This window comes from Panthera uncia, assembly GCF_023721935.1.
Source record: "Panthera uncia isolate 11264 chromosome B2 unlocalized genomic scaffold, Puncia_PCG_1.0 HiC_scaffold_24, whole genome shotgun sequence".
Lineage (NCBI taxonomy): Eukaryota > Metazoa > Chordata > Mammalia > Carnivora > Felidae > Panthera > Panthera uncia.
The window spans coordinates 107,384,303-107,408,354 of NW_026057580.1; the positions used below are offsets into that span (position 1 = coordinate 107,384,303).

The window sequence follows — 24,052 nt, forward strand, 5'->3', positions numbered from 1 at the left end:
TTTTTTTTTTTTTTTTTTTTTTTTTTTTTTTTTTTTTTTTTTTTTTGAGAGAGAAAGAGCGAGAGAGAGCACGAGTGGACGAAGGGCAGAGAGAATCTTCAGCAGGATCCATGCCCTGCATGGTCGATCTCATGACCGTGAGATCATGAGTTGAGCCGAAATCAAGAGTCAGATACTTAACTGACTGAGCCACCTAGGTGCCCCTATTTTAGTCTTTCTTGAAATAATTGGGAACAATTGATGAATTATAATAGAATAATTCTTAGGATGATGAAATAGCAAAATGTTTCAATATATATAGGAATATAAGACCTCTAAGATCCCAAAATATATCTTAGATATAAAAAAGGATCTAGTGGACTTAATGCTGCTAATTGCAAGATAATAGGATGAATTTTAGTTGAATTTTTAATGTAAATTTTCTCTTCATTCTTCACAAGACCTTTAAGAAAGAATAAAGGTCATGAAATCACAGTCTTTCCAAATGGGTAAAACTAAAAAAAGCAACTCAAAAACTAAAATTAGTTGTGGTGGATCTTGGTGGTTATACCAAGAATTAAGCATTAAATAGAAAAATGGGGTGAAAAACAAGGGTGGGTGGATACAAAGCTTAAGATAAATGGAGAAGTAAGAAAAATCTGATGTGAAGAAAATATGCGTACTGAATCAGGACCAAATAGAAGACTCAGGATGGAATTGATTATTCCTTGCTGTGTGAAAAATTCTATTGTTAGTATACTGTTGTAAAGACCTAAGCCAGGACTGTGCTTAAAAGGTTTTTGTTTGATTTGTTCTGGAAGAATATGCTTGCTTACTGACATTTTGGCCAGTACTGTGATATGTGGTAGGTGTTTCACAGAAGTCTTCTAATTCCAACTTCAGCTTTATTTCTCAATCTTGAAAATGTTAGTTATCCTTATAGAACCGGTTCCTTCGTAAAATAAGAGACTTGGAACGGTTCTTTAAATGCTCTTTTTGGCTCTTAATTTTTATGTTTTGTTTTTTTTTTCTTTCAGATTAAATGTCATTAGAGTAAGATTTTTTTTTTTTTTAACGTTACTCAGGGTGTGCCTGGTTGGCTCACTTAGTTAAGCATCTGACTTCAGCTCAGGTCAAGATCTCGCGTTTCGTGGGTTTAAGCCCTGCATCAGGCTCTGTGCTCACAGCTCAGCCTGGAGCCTGCTTTGGATTCTGTGTCTCCCTCTCTCTCTGCTCCTCCCCTGCTCATTCTCTGTCTCTCTTTCTCTCAAAAATAAATAAACATAAAAAATATTATTAAGATATAATTGACATATAACTATGTAAGTTTAAGGTCTACAACATCATGATTTGATAGATTTATGTATCCCAATTAGCTGACACCTCTGTCATGTCATAAAACTGTCATTTCTTTTTGTGGTAGGAATAGTTAAGATCTAGTCTCTGAGCAACTTTGAAATTTATAACGTAGTCACTATGCTGGTATTCCTCTTATAGATGGGACTGAAGTTCACAATTCAAGTAACTTGTTCACAGTCACAGAGTCTATAGCAAGGGAACAGACTTTTTGAGTTGCTCTTCTCTGTTAATTATTACAGTAACTCCCAGCTTGTGTACTGCCAGGAACTGTTTTTACTGATCTTCAACACCTGTGAAGATGTTTTAGGAAAGTTTATGTAGGGAGACGTTTTCATAATTAGTTTCCTCATATTTGGTTAACAGCATAGTATATGTAATTGCTGAATCAGGTTCATACTAATAAATATCACATAAGCAGTGTCGCTATATCATGTTGCTGTAAATCTAGTCCCAGCAAAAAAAAGGGGGGTAAGAAGTGTTCAAATTAAAGTGTTCCTTTAATTAGTCTTCATTGTCTAACTTTTATTAGTTTCAGAAATGTTTTATATATCAGAGTAATTCTTAATATTATTTTGCAAATTTCTAGAGATGGAGGTTGAGGAAGGCCCAAGTTAGGAACTGTTTTACAAGATCAGTTAATTTGATAATGGTATTTGAGCTTTGCTTTGCCTTTATACATGTAATATATGACTTTGTTCCTTAATATACGATATTTTAATATTTAAAGTATTACAGCATTTTAATTTATAGCATTTTATAAAAATGCTAATTGCCATTGAAATTCTGGATTCATTTAACTTAGTGGCATTATATATCATTCATGATATAATCCCTTTATTTTTGAAAGTATAATGTTTATATTTTTCCACAGTTTAAAAATTTGAAGACCTACTTGCTCTTACCATTCCATTCTAATATATTCTTTTCACTCATTTATGGAGATGTCCCATGCTCTTAAGTAAACTTGGATTTCTACAAAACTGTAATTTTAGGTTGATTAACATGGGATTTCTATATGTGTTGGGCTCCTTTTTAAAACATTAATTGTGATATTTGCATGTCTAAATTCTTTTGTAATAATATGCGTACTTTCCTAATGTTTGTGTGTTTGTATCCATTCTCAATAGGCAACCCCTCAGGATAGTCAGGAAGGAACATTTGGATCAGAACATTCAGCATCACCATCACAAGGGAGCAGTCAACAGCATTTCCTCGAACCTGAAGCAAATTTGGATGATTCTATAGATATTCAGCAACAGGTAAAAAGTAAACATTTCTCTGGGTCAAAAATTTTTTTAATCAGTTAGAGAAAAATATTATAAAATGTAATAATTTTTATTGTATGTAAAATATTTTTATGTAAAATAATGGTACTGTCCTAAGTATTACTTCCTCACACTTAAGCTCCACACTAACCATTTTACTATTAGGCATTGATGCTACTATGGTGAATATTTTGTAAGGCAGAATTGTCAATATATACTGAAATTTCAATCAGGCATTTTGTTTGCCTTTCTTTTGACTTTCAAGGACATGGATATAGATGAAGGGCAAGATGGAGTGGAAGAGGAGATCTTCGAACAAGAAGCAAAAAAAGTGGCTGTTCGCTCAAGATCAAGAACACATTCACGATCTCGTTCAAGGTTCTACAATAATACTTAAGAATAGCTGTGTGTGAACTTTTAAAAGTTGGCTCTATTTCCTTGTATCAATATTAAAGGAAATGTATTTCTTAGAGTGACATATTCTCTCAGAAAGAAGTAATTAGAATATCAAAAACAGAAAAATACTTTTTTCTCTTTTTAATCAGATATATCTGTTGCCATTTATTTGAATAATATACATTAATTGCAGCCATATCATAAGAATGGGATTTTGGATTATACCTGATTTTAGTTAGTAATATTATGATGACACCCAGCTTAGGATATTATTGCCTCTGAAAACTTAAATCAAACTATGGAGGAACAGTATTAGAAATTCCATTATAATCCTTATATTTTGTTTCATCTTATAATAATACCAAAAATGATCATAAAAATAAAGCTATAAGAATTATCTTTGTAAACATTAAACATAGTATCAAATTGTAAAATATATAATTTTTCTTTGTGAGTTTCTTTTGTGGGCTTTTCAACATAGCTGAGACTCATTAATGTACATGCTTATTCAGATTTGAGTTGAAGATTCCTTAACCTGTTAATTCTCATGTACATGTACATTGTTTTTACTACATATTGTCTTAAAACTTAAAGTCATTAGTTTCCAATATAATATACCCTATTTTTTGCACATTAATACCCCTGGGAATCTGAACAGTATATGCTGGAAGAGGGGCAGTATCTTTGACAACTTTTTCAGTCATTTCTTATATGTTTCAAGAAGTTATTTGTATTTACCTCTTATAAACGAGAACCTGTCAGTTCACCCTTCTCTAGACCCATCTCAGTCATTGAATAATCTTGCTAAAGCAATGACAGTGTTAGAGCTGAAATCTTAGCAGACACTTTGTCTTAATAATATCTCCTTATTCAACATTTTGAAGCAGTGCAGTGGCTATGGTTGATAGGAAAAAAAGAAACAGTGTTTCAGTATCACCTTATATTCTAAAGTCAAGCACCTTGAAATTTGAGAAGTTAAAAACTTAAAAGCAGAATTCTTGAATAGCTAATGGTCTGTTGGAAACATTCTCTCTTCTCTTATTTTAAAAGTGTAACATCTTACTCACCTAAGGAATCTTTTTATTTCTTCAGATTTTTATCCCTATTCTTAACTTCCGTTTGAAAAATGAGTTGGAAGAGACTAAGGAAAGTAAGGCCCTTAGTGGAGTCTCATTCTTTTCTTCCCGGTCTCAGTAAGAATCATTGCAAACAAACATCTATTACTAGTGTGGGCCTGAGCAGTACATAGATTTGAGAAAATGCCTGTTTACTTCACTATACTTAAACATTTTTTAAGAGGTAGCTAAATATAAGACATCCTTGTGTGTGTGTGTATTTTGTTCTTACCTAGAAGTGAGAAATTTGATAGAAGAATAATACTGTCATTAGAAGTAAAATAAGATTTTTTTTTGGTAGATCGCCAAGGAAACGAAGGTCTCGGTCGCGATCTGGTTCTCGAAAGCGTAAACACAGAAAGCGATCACGCTCACGCTCAAGAGAAAGAAAGAGGAAATCATCACGTTCATACTCAAGTGAAAGGAGAGCAAGAGAAAGGGAGAAAGAACGACAGAAGAAGGGATTACCTCCAATTAGATCTAAGACATTAAGTGGTAAGTGACATGCTTTTACAAAGCTTTGGTTTCAACAAATATTAAAATAATCAACTGGTAAAGTTAACTGTATTTTTAGACTTCTTAAGAAACCAGAAAGTCATTTGGTAAATGAATAATTTTATCCTTGGTTTTTGTAACATGAGAGAGTAGGAAAGAAAAGGAAGAGCAGGTTCTACTGAAACATATCACTGAGAATTCTTTTTTTTTTTTTTTTAACGCAAGTTAGAAAATTTAGAACTTTAATGATATATAAAGTGGATTCGGCCTACTGTCTATTACTTGGACACTGTGATTTCTATTCATAGTGTTGTAACCAAGTATGACCACCAGGTCTGGGGAGTAATTATTGAAAGAATCATGTAAATTTTAATGCTAATTATAAACTTACTGGATCAGCTCTGAGGGAGAGATTCCCATTGTACAAACTTTCCCTCCTTTATGTATTAATCTGTAATGTATAATTATAACAAATTTGGTGATTGTGAGAGTTTGCGGGAGAGTTCACTTGGTGGGCATGTGAGTAGTAATTAGTGCCAGACTCTTCCTGAAGATTCCTAGTGAGTTATGATTTCTAAGGTGAACAAACAGACTGCAGAGGGGCAAAGTACATGAAATGGAATAAATTATCATTCTCTTAACATCAGAGAATCAGCTGAACACTGATCTGGTTGTCTGATTTCTCGAGGTTTCCAAATAAATTCTTTGCCATGAGGTAAATAATTGGTATAACTTATCCTGGAGCATCCTGGAAATCTAGGCTTATAATTAAAGGCAGCATCCATCTTATTAAGTTCTGGCAGTTTGAGCAAGCTGATCTTGCCAGAATCTTACGTGATTACAAAAAGTGAGGTATTAATTTAATCATGTCAATATTCCTAACTCTAAAAGTTTCTGTTTGTCACTTCAGGGTGAGAAACCAAATTCAAACATTTTAGTGCTGTCTGATAAAGAAATACCATCAAAGGTGTGACCACAAAATCTCTGTTGTGCCTCCTCCTGTGATTACTGTTAGGACATTCAGAATCACCAGTTTTCAGATAGGGCTTTTACATTCAGTCTCTTTCATTTAGTTCCTCACTTTACCTGTCATATTACAGCTGCTACTATTTACATAGTTAGTGACCATGGAGTTTATTTTCTGTTATGGTGGGGGCTTTTTTTGTTTGTTTGTTTGTTTTTTTATGGGTAAAACACAGTAAGAAGATTCAGAAAGTACATAAGAAAATACAGTGAAAAGTAGGGGCACCTGGGTGGCTCAGTCGGTTAAGGGTCTGACTCCAGCTCAGGTCATGATCTCACAGTTTGACAGTTCGAGCCCCGCGTCGGGTTGACGGCTCAGAGCCTAGAGCCTGCTTCGGATTCTGTGTCTCCCTCTCTCTGCCCCTCCCCTGCTCTCTCTCTTTCTCTGTCTCTCAAAAATAAACATTTAAAAAAAAAAAAAAGGAAAGAAAATACAGTGAAAAATATGTCCCTCATTTTTTTACCTGAAAACTCTCTTTACCCTGAAGCAATCTCAATTTCATGTGGCCCAGCACATTTTAAACACTTAAGATAGTATTTCCATGGGGCGCCTGGGTGGCTCAGTCGGTTGAGCGTCCAACTTCGCTCGGGTCACGATCTCACGGTCCGTGGGTTCGAGCCCCGCATCAGGCTCTGTGCTGACAGCTCAGAGCCTGGAGCCTGCTTCCGATTCTGTGTCTCCCTCTCTCTCTGGCCCTCCCCCTGTTCATGCTCTGTCTCTCTCTGTCTCAAAAATAAATAAAAATGTTAAAAAAAAAAAAATTTTTTTAAAAAGATAGTATTTCCCTACCATTGATTCTTAGAACACAAGCGTATTTGTGACTAGTTCAGTGGATATGAAACATCAACAAGCAGTAATGTTCTAGGAATCTATGTCCTCTCCTCCTGGGATGAGGGAGATTGATTATTGCTTTTTGGATTTAAAAAAAAAAAAGTCTGTGGGAAAAATTTGTAGAGAGACTACCTTGAAACAGAGGAAACATGGAAAATATGTCAGGGAGATTAAGTTAAAGCAGTTGTGATGTGGTAGACAGAATAATGAAGAGGTGGGAACTCTTCAGTGAAAGAGGTCCAGAAATTTCCTAAGGGTTTGTGGTAGGCTGAATAATGGTCCTCCAAAGATACTCACATCCAGATCCAGATCCACGTGGTAAAAGGGACTTTGCAGATCTGATTAATCAGGATCTTGGGGTAAGAAGATTAACTCGGGTTATCCAGAAGGACCCTTCTGTGTAATCCAGGGGTCCTTTTAGGAAGGAAATAAGAGAGTCAGAAAAGGTGATGTGAAGAGGGAAGGAGAAAGATGAAGATAGGTAAATCCTCAACTGTTGGCTTTGACGATGGAAGTTGGAGTCATTGAGCCAAGGAATGCAGACAGCTTGTAGAAGCTAGCAAATTCTTCCCTAGAGTCTTCAGAAAGAATGCAGGCTTGTTGACACATTTTAGACTGCCAGAACTGTAAGAGAATGCATTTTTGTGTTTTAAGCTACTAAGCTTGTGATATTTTGTTACAGAAATAGAATAAAACTAACATATTGCTCCTGGAGACTTTTGTTGAATATTATGTGTGTATAGGGTGAGAGTATGTGAGGGAAAAAATGCTACCAGGGAGTCTGTTAGCTGAACGATTCCTAAAGCTGACACTGGTCTGGAGAACATTTGAGTTCGAATAAACTGTAATAAAGAGACCTGGTTGAAAACCTTCGTTCAGTAGAGATCTTGCAATGGTCATCTCTTAGGGCGGCACTGAAATTAGCTATAGAGTAAAACCTGCTGTAGGCCTGCCCTGTAATAGATTAAAAAAGCATCAAAAAGCTGGAAACTTCATGTTTAAAAATGCCATTGGTTTAATCTAAATTTATTGAAACTCCACAAACACATCAGCTGTTGTTAACGTTTTACAAGTAAGTGTCTTCAGGAAAAGAAAATGTTCATGGACGCGTGAACCGTACAGCTTAAAGTAGGTAAGATGTCCCATGTGTAGCTTTGTTTCTTAAAGGGAAGTGGTTTCCCATAAAGTATCTTCTAAGTTTTTCATGATAACAGGTTCTAATTCAGCCTTTTCCCTTTTATATCTCCATGCAAATTGTTTCCTTAAGGATAAGGCGCCATCTTCAAATTCAACTGTTGATTAGAAAGAAACATCCACTTAATCATTCCAGCAGAGAAAGATTAAAGGTACACAGCTAGGATTGCAGTGAAGTGTTTTTGTGACTTTGTTGCACATTAGAATTACCTACAGAATTTTAAAACTCCCAATACCCATCTGTCATACCCCATAGCCCTTCATCTTTTAGAGTGAGACCCAGGTATCCACAGGTGATTAAAGTGTACAGCCAAGCTTGAGAACCGGTAACACACAAGAGGTTGATTCATAATAGATGTGAATGGATACCTGGGATTTTAGTGCATTTTAAGTGTAGCAGATAAAAATGTCACTTAAGTTTTAAATATCCATCTTAAATTATTGTTCTTAGTGCTTTTTCCTCAGCTGCTTGCAAGAAGTAACTGTGTCTGTGTGATTTAGAACGTTTGTCTCTTTTATGTCTTGACAGTATGTAGTACTACTTTATGGGTTGGTCAGGTGGATAAGAAGGCAACCCAGCAAGATTTAACCAATCTGTTTGAAGAGTTTGGACAAATTGAATCCATTAATGTAAGTATTACTTCTTATACAGTAGTTTATATAGAGGATTTTCACACATACAAAGACTCACTTTGGTTCGTAATTAGCCAAGTAGTGTCCTTTTTAATATTGCACATCTTTACAAAGATTATTTGACTTTAATCATTTCGTGTTTATTTCTGCTGTTTTGTTTACCTCAATTAATTTTGCCTACGTAGTGGAATTCTAACAAAATATTCTTAGGGGTTTTATAGCAGTATAGCACTTGGTTCCTAAAGTCATCAGATGTTTGGGTTAGCAGGAACCCTATGTGTGACCTAGTTTAATTCCTTTTCTTTTTTTAAATAATGAAAATGAGGAAACTGAGTCCCAGAATTGTAATCACCTGCACATGAGCACATAGCTAGTATTGGAGACACAGTTGGACTTGGGGACCCAATCTTTTGCCAGTCCACTCCCCTTTCCCCATCTCCCTCTGAGGCAAGAAAATCTGTGTGGCCACTGCATCTCCAGTAACTTGACCATAACTCACTCCTCAACTCGATTCTTGCAGTGCTTTGGCCCCACCCTGTCTCCCTTCTTTGAGTATTTGCTTCTTCCTGGAGGTCTGTTGTGTTTCCCTGGGGCTAAAACTAAGTAATGGAATGTTTTATATTTATTTGCTTGTTTAAGGAGCTTTCTGATTCATTAGCCCTCTGATTTTATTCACTGTTCTACTTTTATGTCTGTTTGGACCTTTTATCATTATTTACCAGGAAATTGGCTGATTTTCCTTTCTAGTCTTAGATCCTAACATTTTTTAAATGGCCGAATTTGACTTTTCCACATTAATAACAGCACTCTTCATATGAATTGACCATTTCATATACTACTTTCGACTATATATGATCTGTTTGGAATCTCACAAGAAGCTGGTTAAGTAATTCCCATGTTGTTATTTTACCAGGAATCTAAGTGATTCGCCTGAGTTGCGCAGACAATAAATAGATGATTGATTGATGTTTCAACTTCGGAGTTTCATATTCCTCTTTCTACACCATGAGAATGTTATAGGCGTTTCTTAATCTTTTGTCTTTTTAAATTTCACCTGTCAAAACATGACTGTTACAGCCCTTCCTTGATCATATAGCCTCTGATTTTGTTTTTGATTTTCTCTTAGCTGAGATATCAGAAATGTATTGACATTTGAAAAAATAGGGATGTGCAGGATCAGTGTCTTTAGGTTCTTATCATAGTGTCCCAACTTAAACAGGTGATTCTAATGCAGAGTCAGGAATCATTGCTCTGAATAGATCGTGAATCCAAGTAGCATTTGGATTGTCATAATACTTGCGACATTTGTAGTCTTTCTTGTTCCACAGTCATTTGGGCATTAGTTTGCCTTGTCTCTTCCCCTCTTCTTTATTGCCCTTTTTTTTTTTTTTTAAACATTTTTATTTATTTTTGAAGAGAGAGAGAGAGCGCGCTCGCGTGGGAGCGGGGGAGGGTCAGAAAGAAATGGAGACACAGAATCCAAAGCAGGCTCCAGGCTCTGAGCTGTCAACACAGAGCCCAACATGGGACTCAAACCCACGAACTGAGAAATTATGACCTGAGCAAAACTTGGATGCTTAACCTGCTGAGCCACCCAAGGTGCCCCTGTATTACCTTTAAAGAGCATACTGCTTATAAACAGTAGGCACCGAGTTATTTTGTGAACTGGAATATATTGAATGGCTAGTGATAAAATCCAGGATTTGAAAATTTGGTGAAAAATTTATAAACCTTTCACTTGGTTTTGAGAGAGTTTGAGAACTGAGTAGAAAGTCTGTTAGATTTATCACTTAGTGAAGTTGAAGAAAATTTTTCAGTGCATTGATAAAAGTGTTGGATCTATATTGTAAAAGATGAAGAAGTATGTAAGGGGTTAGATAGACTTCTCTTTTGAGAAGTTTGGGATTGAAGTTTGGAAAGTAGCTTGAAGTGAACTCTGAGTGAAAGTGTAAACACTTAAGGCTATTTTCTTATTCTGGTAAAGCCTTTATCCAGAAGCAGTTGGACAAAATGAAGTTTTATACAATTGAAAACTTTAGTTTTATCATTTTTTGTAGATTATAGATTTTATATTAAGGACAAGATACTTCCCTAAACAAAAATCTTTCTCATATTACTAGGTATAACACGTGGAAAAATTGAAGTACTATAAATAAATTCTGTGCTTTCAAATATGTTGGCCCTACAATATTATTTTCTTTTTACCTGGTGGTGTATCCATATCTTTTTACATTTTTAAAAATTTCTTTATTGTGCATTAGAAAAACTTTAATTGACATGTGATAATCAAGATTTTGCTTATGTTATGGCTTAGAGTGCAACCCAAATAAGTTTTGAATTTTTTTTAAACTAAATAATTGGTTGTACATGGATTGTACCAGTAAACAGCCAAAGGAAGAGAAGGGAAAACCATTCAGTATTAGTAATGATTTGTTTCATTAAAACCATAAAATAATGCCAGAATGAATTGCCTTACTTACACCTTATCTAAAGAAAAAATTTTTCTTAATAGATGATTCCTCCCAGGGGCTGTGCATATGTCTGCATGGTTCACCGACAAGATGCTTTCCGGGCTCTTCAGAAACTTAGTTCTGGATCATATAAAATTGGGTCCAAGGTCATTAAGGTAAGATTGGAGAGGAGAGACCCATGCTCTTGTTTTATTGGATTATTAGAATGTATATTAGAATTACATATTTGATCCATCTTCATTTTTTAATGTTACGGGAAAACCTCTAGGAAACTTTATTATTTCAGTGTTGTTGGGTTATCGAATTGGATATAGGTAAAACAATGACTAAAACTTTTAGTCCAGTGATTCTTTGAAATCACACTTGCAGTTCTCTTAGTCACCCAGGGCACCATTTTAGGAACAGAACTTTTTCATTTTTTATTTTTTATTTTTTATTTTATTTTTTTTTAACGTTTATTTATTTTTGAGACAGAGACAGAGTATGAACAGGGGAGGGTCAGAGAGAGGGAGACACAGAATGTGAAACAGGCTCCAGGCTCTGAGCTGTCAGCACAGAGCCCAACGCGGGGCTTGAACTCAGGGACTGCGAGATCATGACCCGAGCCGAAGTCAGCCGCCCAACTGACTGAGCCACCCAGGCGCCCCAGAACTTTTTCATTTTTATAAGCCTGCCTGCCTGCCTGCCTGCCTGCCTGCCTGCCTTCCTTCCTCCCTTCCTCCCTTCCTCCCTTCCTCCCTTCCTCCCTTCCTCCCTCCCTCCCTCCCTTCCCTCCCTTCCCTCCCTTCCCTCCCTTCCCTCCCTTCTCTCCCTTCTCTCCCTCCCTCCCTCCAAGATTTTATTTTTAAATACTCTCCACATCTAAAGTAATCTCCACACCCAATATGGGACTCAAGCCTACAACCCTAACATCAAGAGTTACACACTCCACCGACTGAGCCAGCCAGGCGCCCCAACAAGTTTATCTTTCATTCACTTCTTCCTCCCAGTGCTTCCTAATCATACTTCTTAATTACATTATTATTTTCTCCTTTTTCACATCTTGTGTTATACATCAAAGGCCACTGTGAAGGACTTACATGTTTTGTTTCCCTCTGCCTTTAAACTGTTTACTGTGTATTTTTCTGTGACTAACATTTTATTTCTGCTACTTGGAGATAATTTATTCCATCAGGTTCTGCAACTGAGTTAAAAACTTTAAGATATCTACTTTCAGGGTTATTATGCCCATGCTTTGTCATTTCATGGCAGTGAGTTTCTTTATGTAAACTAAATTGTCTCCTTTCCTGGACTACCAAGATTTTATTTAAATTATTCTAACTATTCTAATTATTGCTAATGTAGGTTGACATTTTTATGGTGAAAAGTAGATTTGATTGTTTCTGGAAATGTGATTTTTATTTTTTTTATTTTATTTATTTTTTCTTATTTAAAAAAAATTTTTTTTAACGTTTATTTATTTTTGAGACAGAGAGAGACAGAGCATGAACAGGGGAGGGGCAGAGAGAGAGGGAGACACAGAATCCGAAACAGGCTCCAGGCTCCGAGCTGTCAGCACAGAGCCCGATGCGGGGCTCGAACTCATGGACTGTGAGATCATGACCTGAGCCGAATTCGGACGCTTAACCGACCAAGCCACCCAGGCGCCCCTGGAAATGTGATTTTTTAAAGTGTTAGTAAGAAGTGGAATAAATCCCACGTTAGAAATACCATTGCTTTCTAGTGTAGGCTTTATTTTAAAAACAAACAAAAAACAGGACATACATGGAAAAACTTTGGCTACTATTATTTTTCTAGCATCCAGTGAGGCTTTGCTCTCCAACTAGTTTTATTCACATAGTTTACATACAATTTTGAACATTTTACCTTGTTTTTACAGTATACCTGAGCTTTCTTTTTTTCTCTCTTCATTCCTGATAGATTGCTTGGGCTTTAAACAAAGGTGTAAAAACAGAATATAAACAATTTTGGGATGTGGATCTTGGAGTTACATACATACCATGGGAAAAAGTTAAAGTGGATGACTTGGAAGGTTTTGCAGAAGGAGGCATGATTGACCAGGAAACTGTAAATACTGGTAAGAACATTAAGGGTAGTTTTATTGTTTAACAAAAAGTGTGCTTAAAAGGTTGTAATTGATTAGAGTTTGGATCATAAGGGAACTGTGTGTATTTCCTGGATACTGCCCTCCCCAGAAGGAAAAGAAAATGGAAACACTGCCTTTTCCAATGTATATGCTTAATAGGTCTTATTTCATAAGTGTCTCAGTATTGTGTTTTAGAAATCTATAAATGTAGTATTTTTCTTGTATGTCTTTTAAATTTGCTCTTTTAGAAACTATTTCAATTCCTTGCATTTAAATAAGAACTGGGGACTTAAGATGTTTCTTTGAAAAACTTCCTAGATTATTTTGATTAGTATCCATGTTGAGAATGACAGAAATAGAATGTTTAAAGAGCTGTAGTTCTGATGTATGTAATTCTAGAATGCTTATAACTAAATGATCATCTCGCCTATTTTTTTTCAATTTGTGTTTTTATTTTTAAATTTTTTTTTCAACGTTTTTTATTTATTTTTGGGACAGAGAGAGACAGAGCATGAACGGGGGAGGGTCAGAGAGAGAGGGAGACACAGAATCGGAAACAGGCTCCAGGCTCCAAGCCATCAGCCCAGAGCCTGACGCGGGGCTCGAACTCACGGACCGCGAGATCGTGACCTGGCTGAAGTCGGACGCTTAACCGACTGCGCCACCCAGGCGCCCCTGTTTTTATTTTTAAAAATACCAGTTATAAATCCACAAAATGATTAGCATTTGTAACCAGTAAGAAATCTTAAAATGGATACTTGAGAAAGTAATTAAAATGTGGTATATGTAGCTTTTATTTCTTCACGTCTTAGCTCTTTTACCAAAATAAGCTAATTTTCAGGGTATTTTCATTTTCAGGCCAATGCACATATTTTCTAAACGCTTTTTCAGTGTTTTCTTCTTGTCAGTCTTTTTTTTTTTTTTTTTTCTTGATGGATATTCCTCCAAAACATTCATTCATTCAGTAAATATTTTAGTTTCTATTGTGTGCCAACCGTGATTTTAGGAACTGAGATTATAGTAGTGAGACAAACAGACAAAAATCCTTCCTCTGATTGCATGCACATTGTAGTACAGGGGATGACAGCCTGTAGGCCATAGGTCAAATCCTGCTAGCCGGCTATTCTGTAAAATTTTATTGAAATACAGCTGCGCTCACTTACATTTACTTCCTTTATATGACTTTTTTTTCAACAGCAGCTGAGTAGTTGCAACAGAGAACGTATGGCCCACAAAGTCTAAAATACTATAGGGAAAGTTTGCCAACCCATGTTCTAGTGAAAAGAAACATACCATAAAATAGGTAAACTATATAGTATTTCCATGTTGATAAGTTCTAAGAAGAAAAAGCAGGGAACAGGGAGGGAGATATAGACATTGTTGGTGTGGAGCAATGCAGTTTTACATAGTTGAGGAAGATCTAATGGAGAGAGTGCTGTTTGAAGGAGTAAGATGTGGAGCTCTCTGGAGAGAATGCATTCTATACAGAGGGAACAGTAAGTGCAGAGTCTCTTCAAAAATTATAAGACACCAGCATGGCTTGAGCAAAGTTAGTGACAGATGAGTAGGAGGTGAAGTCGGACAGGTGCACAGAGAGACGCAGTCATATAAAGTCTTATTAGTCATCATAATGACTTTGATCTTTACTCTGAAGGAGATGGAGAACCATTGGAGGAATGATGAGAGCTGCTTTGCTTTATTTTTGCGCAACTATATTTTTAGAAAGATTTTCCTTAATTTTTTTTTAACATTTATTTATTTTTGAAAGACAGAGCATGAGCAGGGGAGGGGTAGAGAGAGAGAGGGAGAGACAGAATCCAAAGCAGGCTCCGGGCTCTGAGCTGTCGGCACAGAGCCCGACTCGGGGCTCAAACCCACGAACCGTGACATCATGACCTGTGCCGGAGTCAGATGCTTAACCAGCTGAGCCACCCAGGCACCCCTGAAAGATTTTTCTTTATTGGGTTAATAATACCTTCCTTGTTGGTCTCCCCTTGTATCCTGTGACACAATATAGAATAAGATTGGTTCCTCTTATATCAGATAGTCTTTGAGGTCTGTGTCTATTATGTCCTTTCTAAGTGGTCTCTCTAGACTAAATATTTTAGTGTCTTTCGTTTGTGTCTTGTGTCATGCTCCTTTGGATTCCTTGGTGTTCTCATCAGATTTATCTGGGCAAAACCTAGGTTGGCCCTTATAGTTGTGGACACATCTTAAAGATGTGTCAAGGTACATGGAGGACTTAGAGATGAAGTAAATGTATACACAGAAATAAAATGAAAATTTTGCACCTACACAGAGGAATCAATTTCAAATATTTTGTTTAGAGTGGGAAACTGTGAAAAGCTCAGAACCTGTTAAAGAGACGGTCCAGACAACTCAGAGCCCAACTCCAGTTGAAAAGGAGACAGTGGTCACAACCCAGGCAGAGGTTTTTCCTCCACCTGTTGCTATGTTACAGGTTAGTGCTGGATGTTTCTGTTATTATTAATGTGTTGTCTTACATGTCTGTTTTTACTCATGTATTTACTTTATAAAACTTGGAAGAAATTGTCCAAAATAAAAAGCAGTTTAGTCCCAACAGTTTTTGGAAAAGAAATTTTTTTTAGAAATGGTGGCCTGTATATTTAAATGTTCATTTATGGCATGCTGTTGCCTGCTTCTATGACATTCACTGTTCTAGGCACCCAGGATAAGGATACATCAGTGAGGAAAAAGCACACAAGTCCCTGCCTTTATGCAGCTTTGGTTTTCAGTAGGAGAGACAGAAAATGCACGATGAGTGGGTTTGTGAGATATTATAGAAGGAAAAGGGAGAGAGTATAAGGATTGTCAGGAGTACCTGGACAGGTACTTATCATTTTAAGTGGTCAGAGTAGATTTAATTGAGAATGTGGCAACAGTTGCTGAGGGAATTAACCATGTGGGTACCTGAGGAAGAGCATTCCAGGCAAAAGGAACAGCCAGTGAAAGGCTCTAGGCCAGGAGTGTGCTTGGTGCTTTCCAAGAATCGTAAGTGGGCTAGAGTGAAGTGAATGAGAGGCAGCTTAGCAGGAGTGCGATCTCTGATAGGACTTTGGTTTTCGCTCTGAGATGGGGCGCTGTTGCAGAATTTTGAAGAAAGGAGTGACTTCATCTGGCTTTAAAGGTTTTAAAAGATCTGGTTTTAAAGGATTGTACTGGCTATTATTTTGAGAATAGACCAGTGGGCATTAGTAAAAGCAGGGAGACCAGTGAAGAGACCGTTGGAGCAATTGAGATGAGAGCGGATGGTGACTCGTGGACTGTTGGTAGTGCAGGGAATCAGAAGTGCTCAGATAATCGGGGTATAGTGATGGTGTGTTGAGTGGGACTTCATGGCATGATTAGATTGGAGTTGTGAGAAAGAGAAGAGGCAAGGTTTTGGTTTGCACAATTGGAAAGATGAAGTTATCATTATCTGAGAAGGGGCAGGACAATGAGTTCAGTTTTGTGCCTGTGAAGTTTGGAGTCTTTCAGACAACGAAGTTGAGATGTTGAATAGACCACTGAGAAATGTGAAATTAGGAAAGGGGTACACCCATGGTGCAAGTAAATATTTGCGAATTATTGTACCTAGGATGAGTATAAAATATTTATGATAGGGGTAGAAAATTAACTTAAGAGAAATTCAAGCCATTTTGAAACTGTTACTGACAGGTTTCCTAATGGTTAGGTTGCTTACCGTATGTAGGTATTATAAACTTAGTGGGGGATGGCAGCTGAAAACTGATCACGATATTCGCTCTTCAGGTCGGTGCCCATTTCTGTACATCACTTGAATGTAAAATAGATTTCAGCCTCTATGTATACTATCTGTTGACAATACTGCCTTGCTGTTACTTTAAGTTAGGGTCACTTACAAGTGTGCAAAAAGGAAAATAACAAGATGACTTAATACAGTGGTTTTTGTTACCTCCTTAGAAAGAAATAGAAATAAGTTACTTCTAGTTGTTCCAAGATGTATTCATTGCAGATGGATAAAATAATTTATGGGCTTTTTATTTTCTATTCACAAAAGATTCCAGTGGCGCCAGCTGTGCCTACAGTTAGTTTAGTTCCACCAGCATTTCCGGTCTCCATGCCGGTTCCTCCTCCTGGATTCAGTCCAATCCCTCCACCTCCTTTTCTGCGAGCGAGTTTTAACCCTTCACAACCACCTCCTGGTAAGGACTTTTCATCTTATGTGTACTCTCCTTAGAATATCATTTAAATTGTTATTTTTCCAGGTTAAAATGCTATACAGAGCATCAGTTCTCAAGCCTTAGCATACGTAGGGGTCCCTCAGAGAGCATGTTAAAGTAGAGTCCTGGGCCTGGCCTCCTTTTGCTTCCCCAAGTCTGAGGTGGGACAAGACACTTGCCTTTCTAACAAGTTCCAGGTGATGCACGTGGTTGGAGGACCACACTTTAAGAAGCACAGATGAGAAAAAAATGGAATCCTTTAAAAGCATTGAAGTACTCTTAAAATAATTTAAAGTTTATGTTGAATTTTTTGTATCAGAATGGTCTGTAGTTACCACTCATACATCAGGAAGTATGTATTAATGTATATAGATTGTTATTCCTAAAAATCATTAGGTTTTCATTTTGACATTAGAAATGATAATGTATCTTAAAATGCTAATTGAATTTGTAATACTTTTTTTGACCTAATTTTTGATAAAAGTTTGTTGAATCAACATTTCTAGTTTAGAAACTATAGATTACTTGACACTCGTCAGTTAAATATAAATAATAGCTTGTATAGCTTAGAGATAGAGTTTTTAGTATTAGCCCATGGGAGGTTAGAAGAATGAGAGGAAAGCACAAAGGATCAAATGATATATATTATTTTTCAAAAAGCTGTTTTTATCTTTCTTTGAACTTCATGGATTTGCATATTGTAAGAAAAGAAGTACTTTGATTTCTATAATTTAAGTTCTTAGCCATTGTACAGAATTCCTAAAACTGTCAACAAGGCCAAAAATAAATTCATTGTCTGAGAATGGTTGTAATTTATTTGCTATGTAACATAAAATTTTCACATTATAATTAAATACATAATTTGAAATTAGTGCAGGTTTTATAAGTATTTTATCTTTTTATATTTTAAAGATTGGAAGATTACTCTTGTCAGTTATTTTCTGTATTTGAAATCTGAATTAAAACTTTTTTTCAGGGGCAGCTGGGTGGCTCATTTGGTTAAGCATCCAACTTCAGCTCAGGTCATGATCTTACAGTTTGTGGGTTCGAGCCCTCGCACTGGGCTCTGTCCTGACAGCTCAGAGCCTGGAGCCTGCTTCAGATTCTGTGTCTCCCTCTCTCTCTGTCCCTCCCCCTCTTGTGCTCTGTCTCTGTCAAAAATAAACATTAAAAAATTTGTTTTAAAAAAAAAATTTTTTTTTTCAGAAGATAATTTTCAATGATTAACTCATATCATCACATAGACTTTGTAGTATCATTGTCTGGCATTTATTTGTTGATAGTCACAGTATTTTTAGCCACTTTTTTTTTTAATGTTTATTGAATTTGAGAGAGCATGCTCAAGAGCAGGGGAGGGGCACAGAGAGAGAGAGATTGGGAATCTCAAGCGGGCTCTGCGTTGTCAGCGCAGGGCCTGATATGGAGCTTAATCTCCTGAGCCATGAATCAGATCACCTGAACTGAAAACAAGAGTCAGACACTAGCTAACTGAGCCACCCAGGCACCCCTTTAGCCACTGTTTTTTTAATTGAATTTAATGGTAGCTCTGTATTTTTTAAAAAAATCTTTTGGAATGTTTATTTATTTTTGAGAGAGAGAGAGACAGAGTGCAAGCAGGGGAGGGGCAGAGAGAGAAGACAATAGGCCCCAGGCTCTGAGCTGTCATGTCAGTACACAGTCCGACATGGGGCTCAAACTCACAAATGGCGAGATCATGACCCGAGCCGAAGCCGGACACTTAACCAACTGAGCCACCCAGGTGCCGCTGGCAGTTCTATATTTTAACAATGCAAGGAAACAGATTTATTGTTTGATCATTTGACATTTAAATTTAGTAAAAGTCAATACTTAAGTTGAAGATTTATTTCAGTGCTCAAAGCATAATATAGTAACATCCAAGGTTATTAGAATAATTTGATCTAGCAGATAAACAACATATATAGCAAAGAAATACAGCAGCACATTTTACAAATAACATTATTGCATATAGTATTATCAGCAGCTTGAAATACAATATTTAGGGGCGCCTGGGTGGCTCAGTCGGTTAAGCGGCCGACTTCGGCTCAGGTCATGATCTCGCGGTCCGTGAGTTTGAGCCCCGCATCGGGCTCTGTGCTGACAGCTCAGAGCCTGGAGCCTGTTTCAGATTCTGTGTCTCCCTCTCTCTGACCCTCCCCCATTCATGCTCTGTCTCTCTCTGTCTCAAAAATAAATAAACGTTAAAAAAAAATTAAAAAAAAAAAAAATACAGTATTTAATTTCCCATGTAGTTATTCTAAAATACAAAACAGGTTGTCTGGCTTATGTTAATTTTGATTTTACAGCATCATAGAGAGTGCCATAGGACTTCCACAACTGAGCAAATAAATAGGAAGTGATAGTGATAAGAATTTCTGTTCCTAGCTTATTAAGAATCAAATGTAAGACAGTGTTTATAAAAGTGATTTTTTAAATGGAAAATATATTCACAAATAAAAGGTCATAGTAATGGAAAGCTGTTTTAAGAATGTAGAATTTCATGTATAGCTGTTGAAATCTTTGAGTTAAAAGAAGTTAAGTCTTCTTTTATTCCTGGTCTTTTTTTCCCTTGTAGGTTTCATGCCACCTCCAGTTCCACCACCTGTTGTACCGCCACCTGCTATTCCGCCAGTAGTACCAACATGTGAGTTTCCTACTTTGAGACTTTTCTTTATTCATGGTAGTGTTAACCTGTTGGTTCTCATTCTTGTGAATTATAAATTTTTTTATGAAAGTTTTAATTTTTTATTTATTTTAATAAAGCATAGTTTTTGAAAAGTTCATTTATTTACTTCCAGAGAGAGAGAAAGAGTGTGCACAAGCAGATGGGGGGCAAAGAGAAAGGGAGAAAGAGAATCCCAAACAGGCTCCACACTGTCAGCACAGAGCCCCATGTGGGCTGAGATTATCAGCTGAGCTGAAACCAAGAGTTGGACATTTAGCCAACCAACTGAGTCACCCAGGCCACCCCTATTATGAAAGTTTTTAGAAAAATACTTTTTTTTTGCTAAATGATTTCCAAAAACTAACATTATTATATGATAGTCATTCCATATTCATATTTGCTCTGTTGTCTCAAAATGTCATTTATAACTGGTTTGTTTTAGTTGAAATTCAGAGAAGAGGCCCCAGATCACATTTGTGTGATTTTGTTTTGTGTATTAAATATCTCAATCTAGAGGAGTCCTGCTTAGACCTTCCTTTCTTTTTTAATCTTGATTTGCTGAAGAAACACTTCACTTCTCTATGTAAGATCCCAAACAGTGGATTTGATTTTTCCTTCTTTGTGGTATTGAATTTGTTCTTGCATCTTCTGGATTTTTGTGTACATAGGAAGTTTTTTAGCACCAAAGGTTTGCCAAGGATCTGCTCCAACATTTTTCGCAACAGTATTTACCTGGTGGAGTGTTATATAGACTTGATATTATATCACATCAGGAGCCGTGCAATTTCTTTTTTTGTTTTTGTTTTTTTGCCATTCAGTTTCTTCTTATCCCACTTCTAATGATTTTAAGATGGATCAGAGCATTCAGAAAATGGAACCTGGTCATTAAAATCCCTTCCAATATTCATCTGATCTTTTCATCCACTGATTATTACTGCTTTTTAATCTACTTTCCATTGTTTGCAAAGTGGTAATCTTTTGAATTTTGTAAGTTTTCTACATTTCTTACCTAGAATTTTTTACTAAAGAAATCTTTCTCTTACCAGCTGGTAGTAGTAACTTATCTTGAGGTACAGTTGTATGGGAGAACTGTGGTAGATGCTAAATTCTTGCCCCTAAGTGCCATTTTTCAGCACAAGTTTAGTTCTGTGGGCATTTCCAGTAATATCCAGTGACTGAAGTGGGGAGAAGAGGCTTTCTCTTACTTCTTCTCTTTCTCTACCTTTCCCTTTCACTTCTTTCTCCTCCAGTTTCTGTAATGTTTGTGGATTAATAGACTTTTACTTTAGAGCAGTTGCACTCATTTTTCATTTTGAAGTTCAATTTGTTTTATCTTTAGTGAGTAAGAGACCTTTCATGTTGCCTCTTTATCCTTTTGAGACGACTACATGAGTTTTGGAGAACTTCTTAGCTTTCTGGCCCATTACTGGTTCAAAGGATTTTATTGTAAAGAGAGTTTATAGGATAGAGAACTTACCTGTAACCCACTTCCCTTATATTTATAACTTCTTTTCTCTCCTTTAGTGTTCAAACAGGATTAGGATCCTTCTTTTTTATTTATTGTTGGTTAATTAGGAAGCATTGTTTATTTTTTCAAAAAATTAGACAAGTATTTAAAAGCCGTTTTTGAATTCAGCATTCAGAGACTCATCCTAGAGCTTACCTCCCCCAGTCATTTCCTTAGCTTATTCATTTTAGAAAATCTGGGATCAGTTTAATGGAGAAGGAGAAATATAGCCATGTGCCAGGTACTGTCCTCATTGTTCACACTGTACTGTTTAATTCTCATAATTCCTACACATGATTGCAGGTGATTTTGTTGCTATTTTATAGCTCTCTTACGTGCTAGCAGTTTGTCCAGATAAGCTAGAGTCAAATGTGAGGATAAAACAGTTCTTAAAATTCCCAAATAAATGATGTAATGGTGTTGTGACATAAATTGGACTAAAAATTCTGATGGCTTAGTTGTGATTTTATATTCCTCTAGTTCTGGTTTTTTTAAAGATATAAATGACATACACACTTAAAAGAGCTTTCTACTCATTCTTTAAAATGGAATGTTGGCTCATTCGGTTCAGCGTCCGACTTCAGCTCAGGTCACGATCTCGCGGTCCGTGAGTTCAAGCCCCGCGTCAGGCTCTGTGCTGATGGCTCAGAGCCTGGAGCCTGTTTCAGATTCTGTGTCTCCCTCTTTCTCTGACCCTCCCCCATTCATGCTCTGTCTCTCTCAGTCTCAAAAATAAATAAACGTTAAAAAAAAGAAATTAAAAAAAAAGAAAAGAAAATGGAATGTTCATAGGGGCTCTGGGGTGGCTAAGTCGGTTGAGTGTCCAACTTCAGCTCAGGTCATGATCTCATGGTTCATGGGTTCGAGCCCCCCCCCCCCCCCCCCCCCGCCCCCGCCCCCGCCGTCGGGCTCTGTGCTAATAGCCCAGAGCCTGAAGCCTGCTTCTGATTCTGTGTCTCCTTCTGTCTGTTTCTCTCTCTCTCTCTCTCTCTCTCTCTCTCTCTCCCCCTCCCCCACTTGCCCTTAGTGTGTGTGTGTGTGTGTCTCTCTCTCTCTCTCTCTCTCTCTCTCTAAAAATAAAAATTAAAATTAAAAAATTTTTTTGGAAAAAAATTTTTAAAACATGGAATGTTCATACCTTTTTATTTGTAGTCCACATTACCGCTTATGTGATGGGTTTCTAACCTCATTTGATAAAAGTAGAGAATGTAAGGGCGTTAGTACATTATAATTTCAGGGGGTTTGAGCAGATTCGTATTGTTGTGTGTATTTGTCATTCTGCATGAATTATTTCTGTATATTCAGAATTCATGTACTGACGTTCTTGGAAATTATGATTTTTTTTTTTTTTTGTATTCTTAAGTACTGGTCCATATTTTACTAAACACTTTAAAATATTTCCAAAAATTGTTTTCCCTGATTAAAAAAAAGTAAAACTTTCTAAATGTAACTTAGCCTCTTCATGATGACTGATTTGTCATTTTGAGCATCAATTATTATATAAGTGCTAGGTAATAAAGAGATGCCACAAAATGAAACAGACAAGCTGTGAGAAGTTGGTTTTCATTATAAATAAAACAGAGGGACCAGAAGAGAATTCAGTATGTCACAGTAACTGAGTAGTCTTACCAAACTGGGGAGAGAGGAGAGGAAGTCATTGAAAACTTTGGCAAGGGCAGTGTTGGTCATAGTTAATATTTTAACTTAACACATGATTTGCTTGCCTAATTAAATCTGAAATATATTTTCTCGCTCTTTAAACAGCCTTAGTGCAGCCGCCATTATCCATGACTCCAGAAACCGTGAAAGATGTTGGCTTTGGTAGTCTTGTTTTACCGGGTGGTTCTGTTGCCAGCAATCTTGCTACTTCTGCTCTGCCAGCTGGAAATGTTTTTAATCCTCCAACTAAACAAGCAGAGCCTGAAGAAAAAGTACCTCATCTTATAGACCACCAGATTCCTTCTGCTGAAAACACCAGATCAGGTAAAACAAACAGATTCCCCAGAAATACAAAATTAAATCATAAGCACTACTCCTCTACATTGGTGTTTAATTCTGAGATGCCTTGCACATTTGTACCCAGTTCAGTGCACCAGTATTGAAGTGTTGCAATGTTTCAAAAGAGATCACTATCTCCTAAAATTTCTGTTAGAAAAAGTTGGCATTCTGTTCAGGATAGTGTAGATTTTGGCACCTTTAAGACCTTTCCCTTCCCTTTTTTTTTGGCCTATTGGGACTGCATCAATGTGTTGTTATCAAAATACAGTTTCACAGAATATGTATCCTTAGAGAAAGATTAGAACAAGCAAAGCTTAGGTATAAATAACTTACTTCTTCCGGTATTTTTCAGCCAGGTCTAAAAGAGAAGTATGATATTTCAAAGTAGCCAGTCCTCTTTTATGGCAGCACTGTTAGTATATTAAAATTTGTTTGTGCTTTAGAAAGACTTTTGTTAAAGGTGGAGAATTACTACAATACCTGACATTTTTATTAAACTTTAAATGTTTTGGGGCGCCTGGGTGGCTCAGTCGGTTGAGCGTCTGACTTCCGCTCAGGTCAAGATCTCACTGCTCGTGAGTTCGAGCCCCACGTCGGTCTCTGTGCTGACAGCTCAGAGCCTGGAGCCTGCTTCAGGTTCTGTGTCTCCCTTTCTCTTTCTGCCCCTCTCCCGCTCATGCTCTCTCTCTCTGTCTCTCAAAAATAAACAAACATTAAAAAAAAACAAAACCCACCTTTAAATGTTTTATGTAAAGATCTTAGGTAACACCCCACTTATGTCTTAATATATAAATTTCACTATGCATAGTAGTAA

At 36.7% G+C, this 24,052-nt stretch overlaps 1 protein-coding gene across 1 annotated transcript in view; it reads left to right on the forward strand.

Annotated features, from left to right (window-relative positions):
- SCAF8 (SR-related CTD associated factor 8) overlaps positions 1-24,052 on the forward strand; it is a 101,933-nt gene that overhangs the window by 65,612 nt on the left and 12,269 nt on the right. The window contains 10 exon segments of the mRNA XM_049653161.1: positions 2,466-2,597; positions 2,869-2,981; positions 4,416-4,609; positions 8,188-8,288; positions 10,804-10,917; positions 12,683-12,839; positions 15,176-15,309; positions 16,888-17,032; positions 19,644-19,712; positions 23,005-23,223. Coding sequence (XP_049509118.1) covers positions 2,466-2,597; positions 2,869-2,981; positions 4,416-4,609; positions 8,188-8,288; positions 10,804-10,917; positions 12,683-12,839; positions 15,176-15,309; positions 16,888-17,032; positions 19,644-19,712; positions 23,005-23,223 — 1,378 coding nt within the window.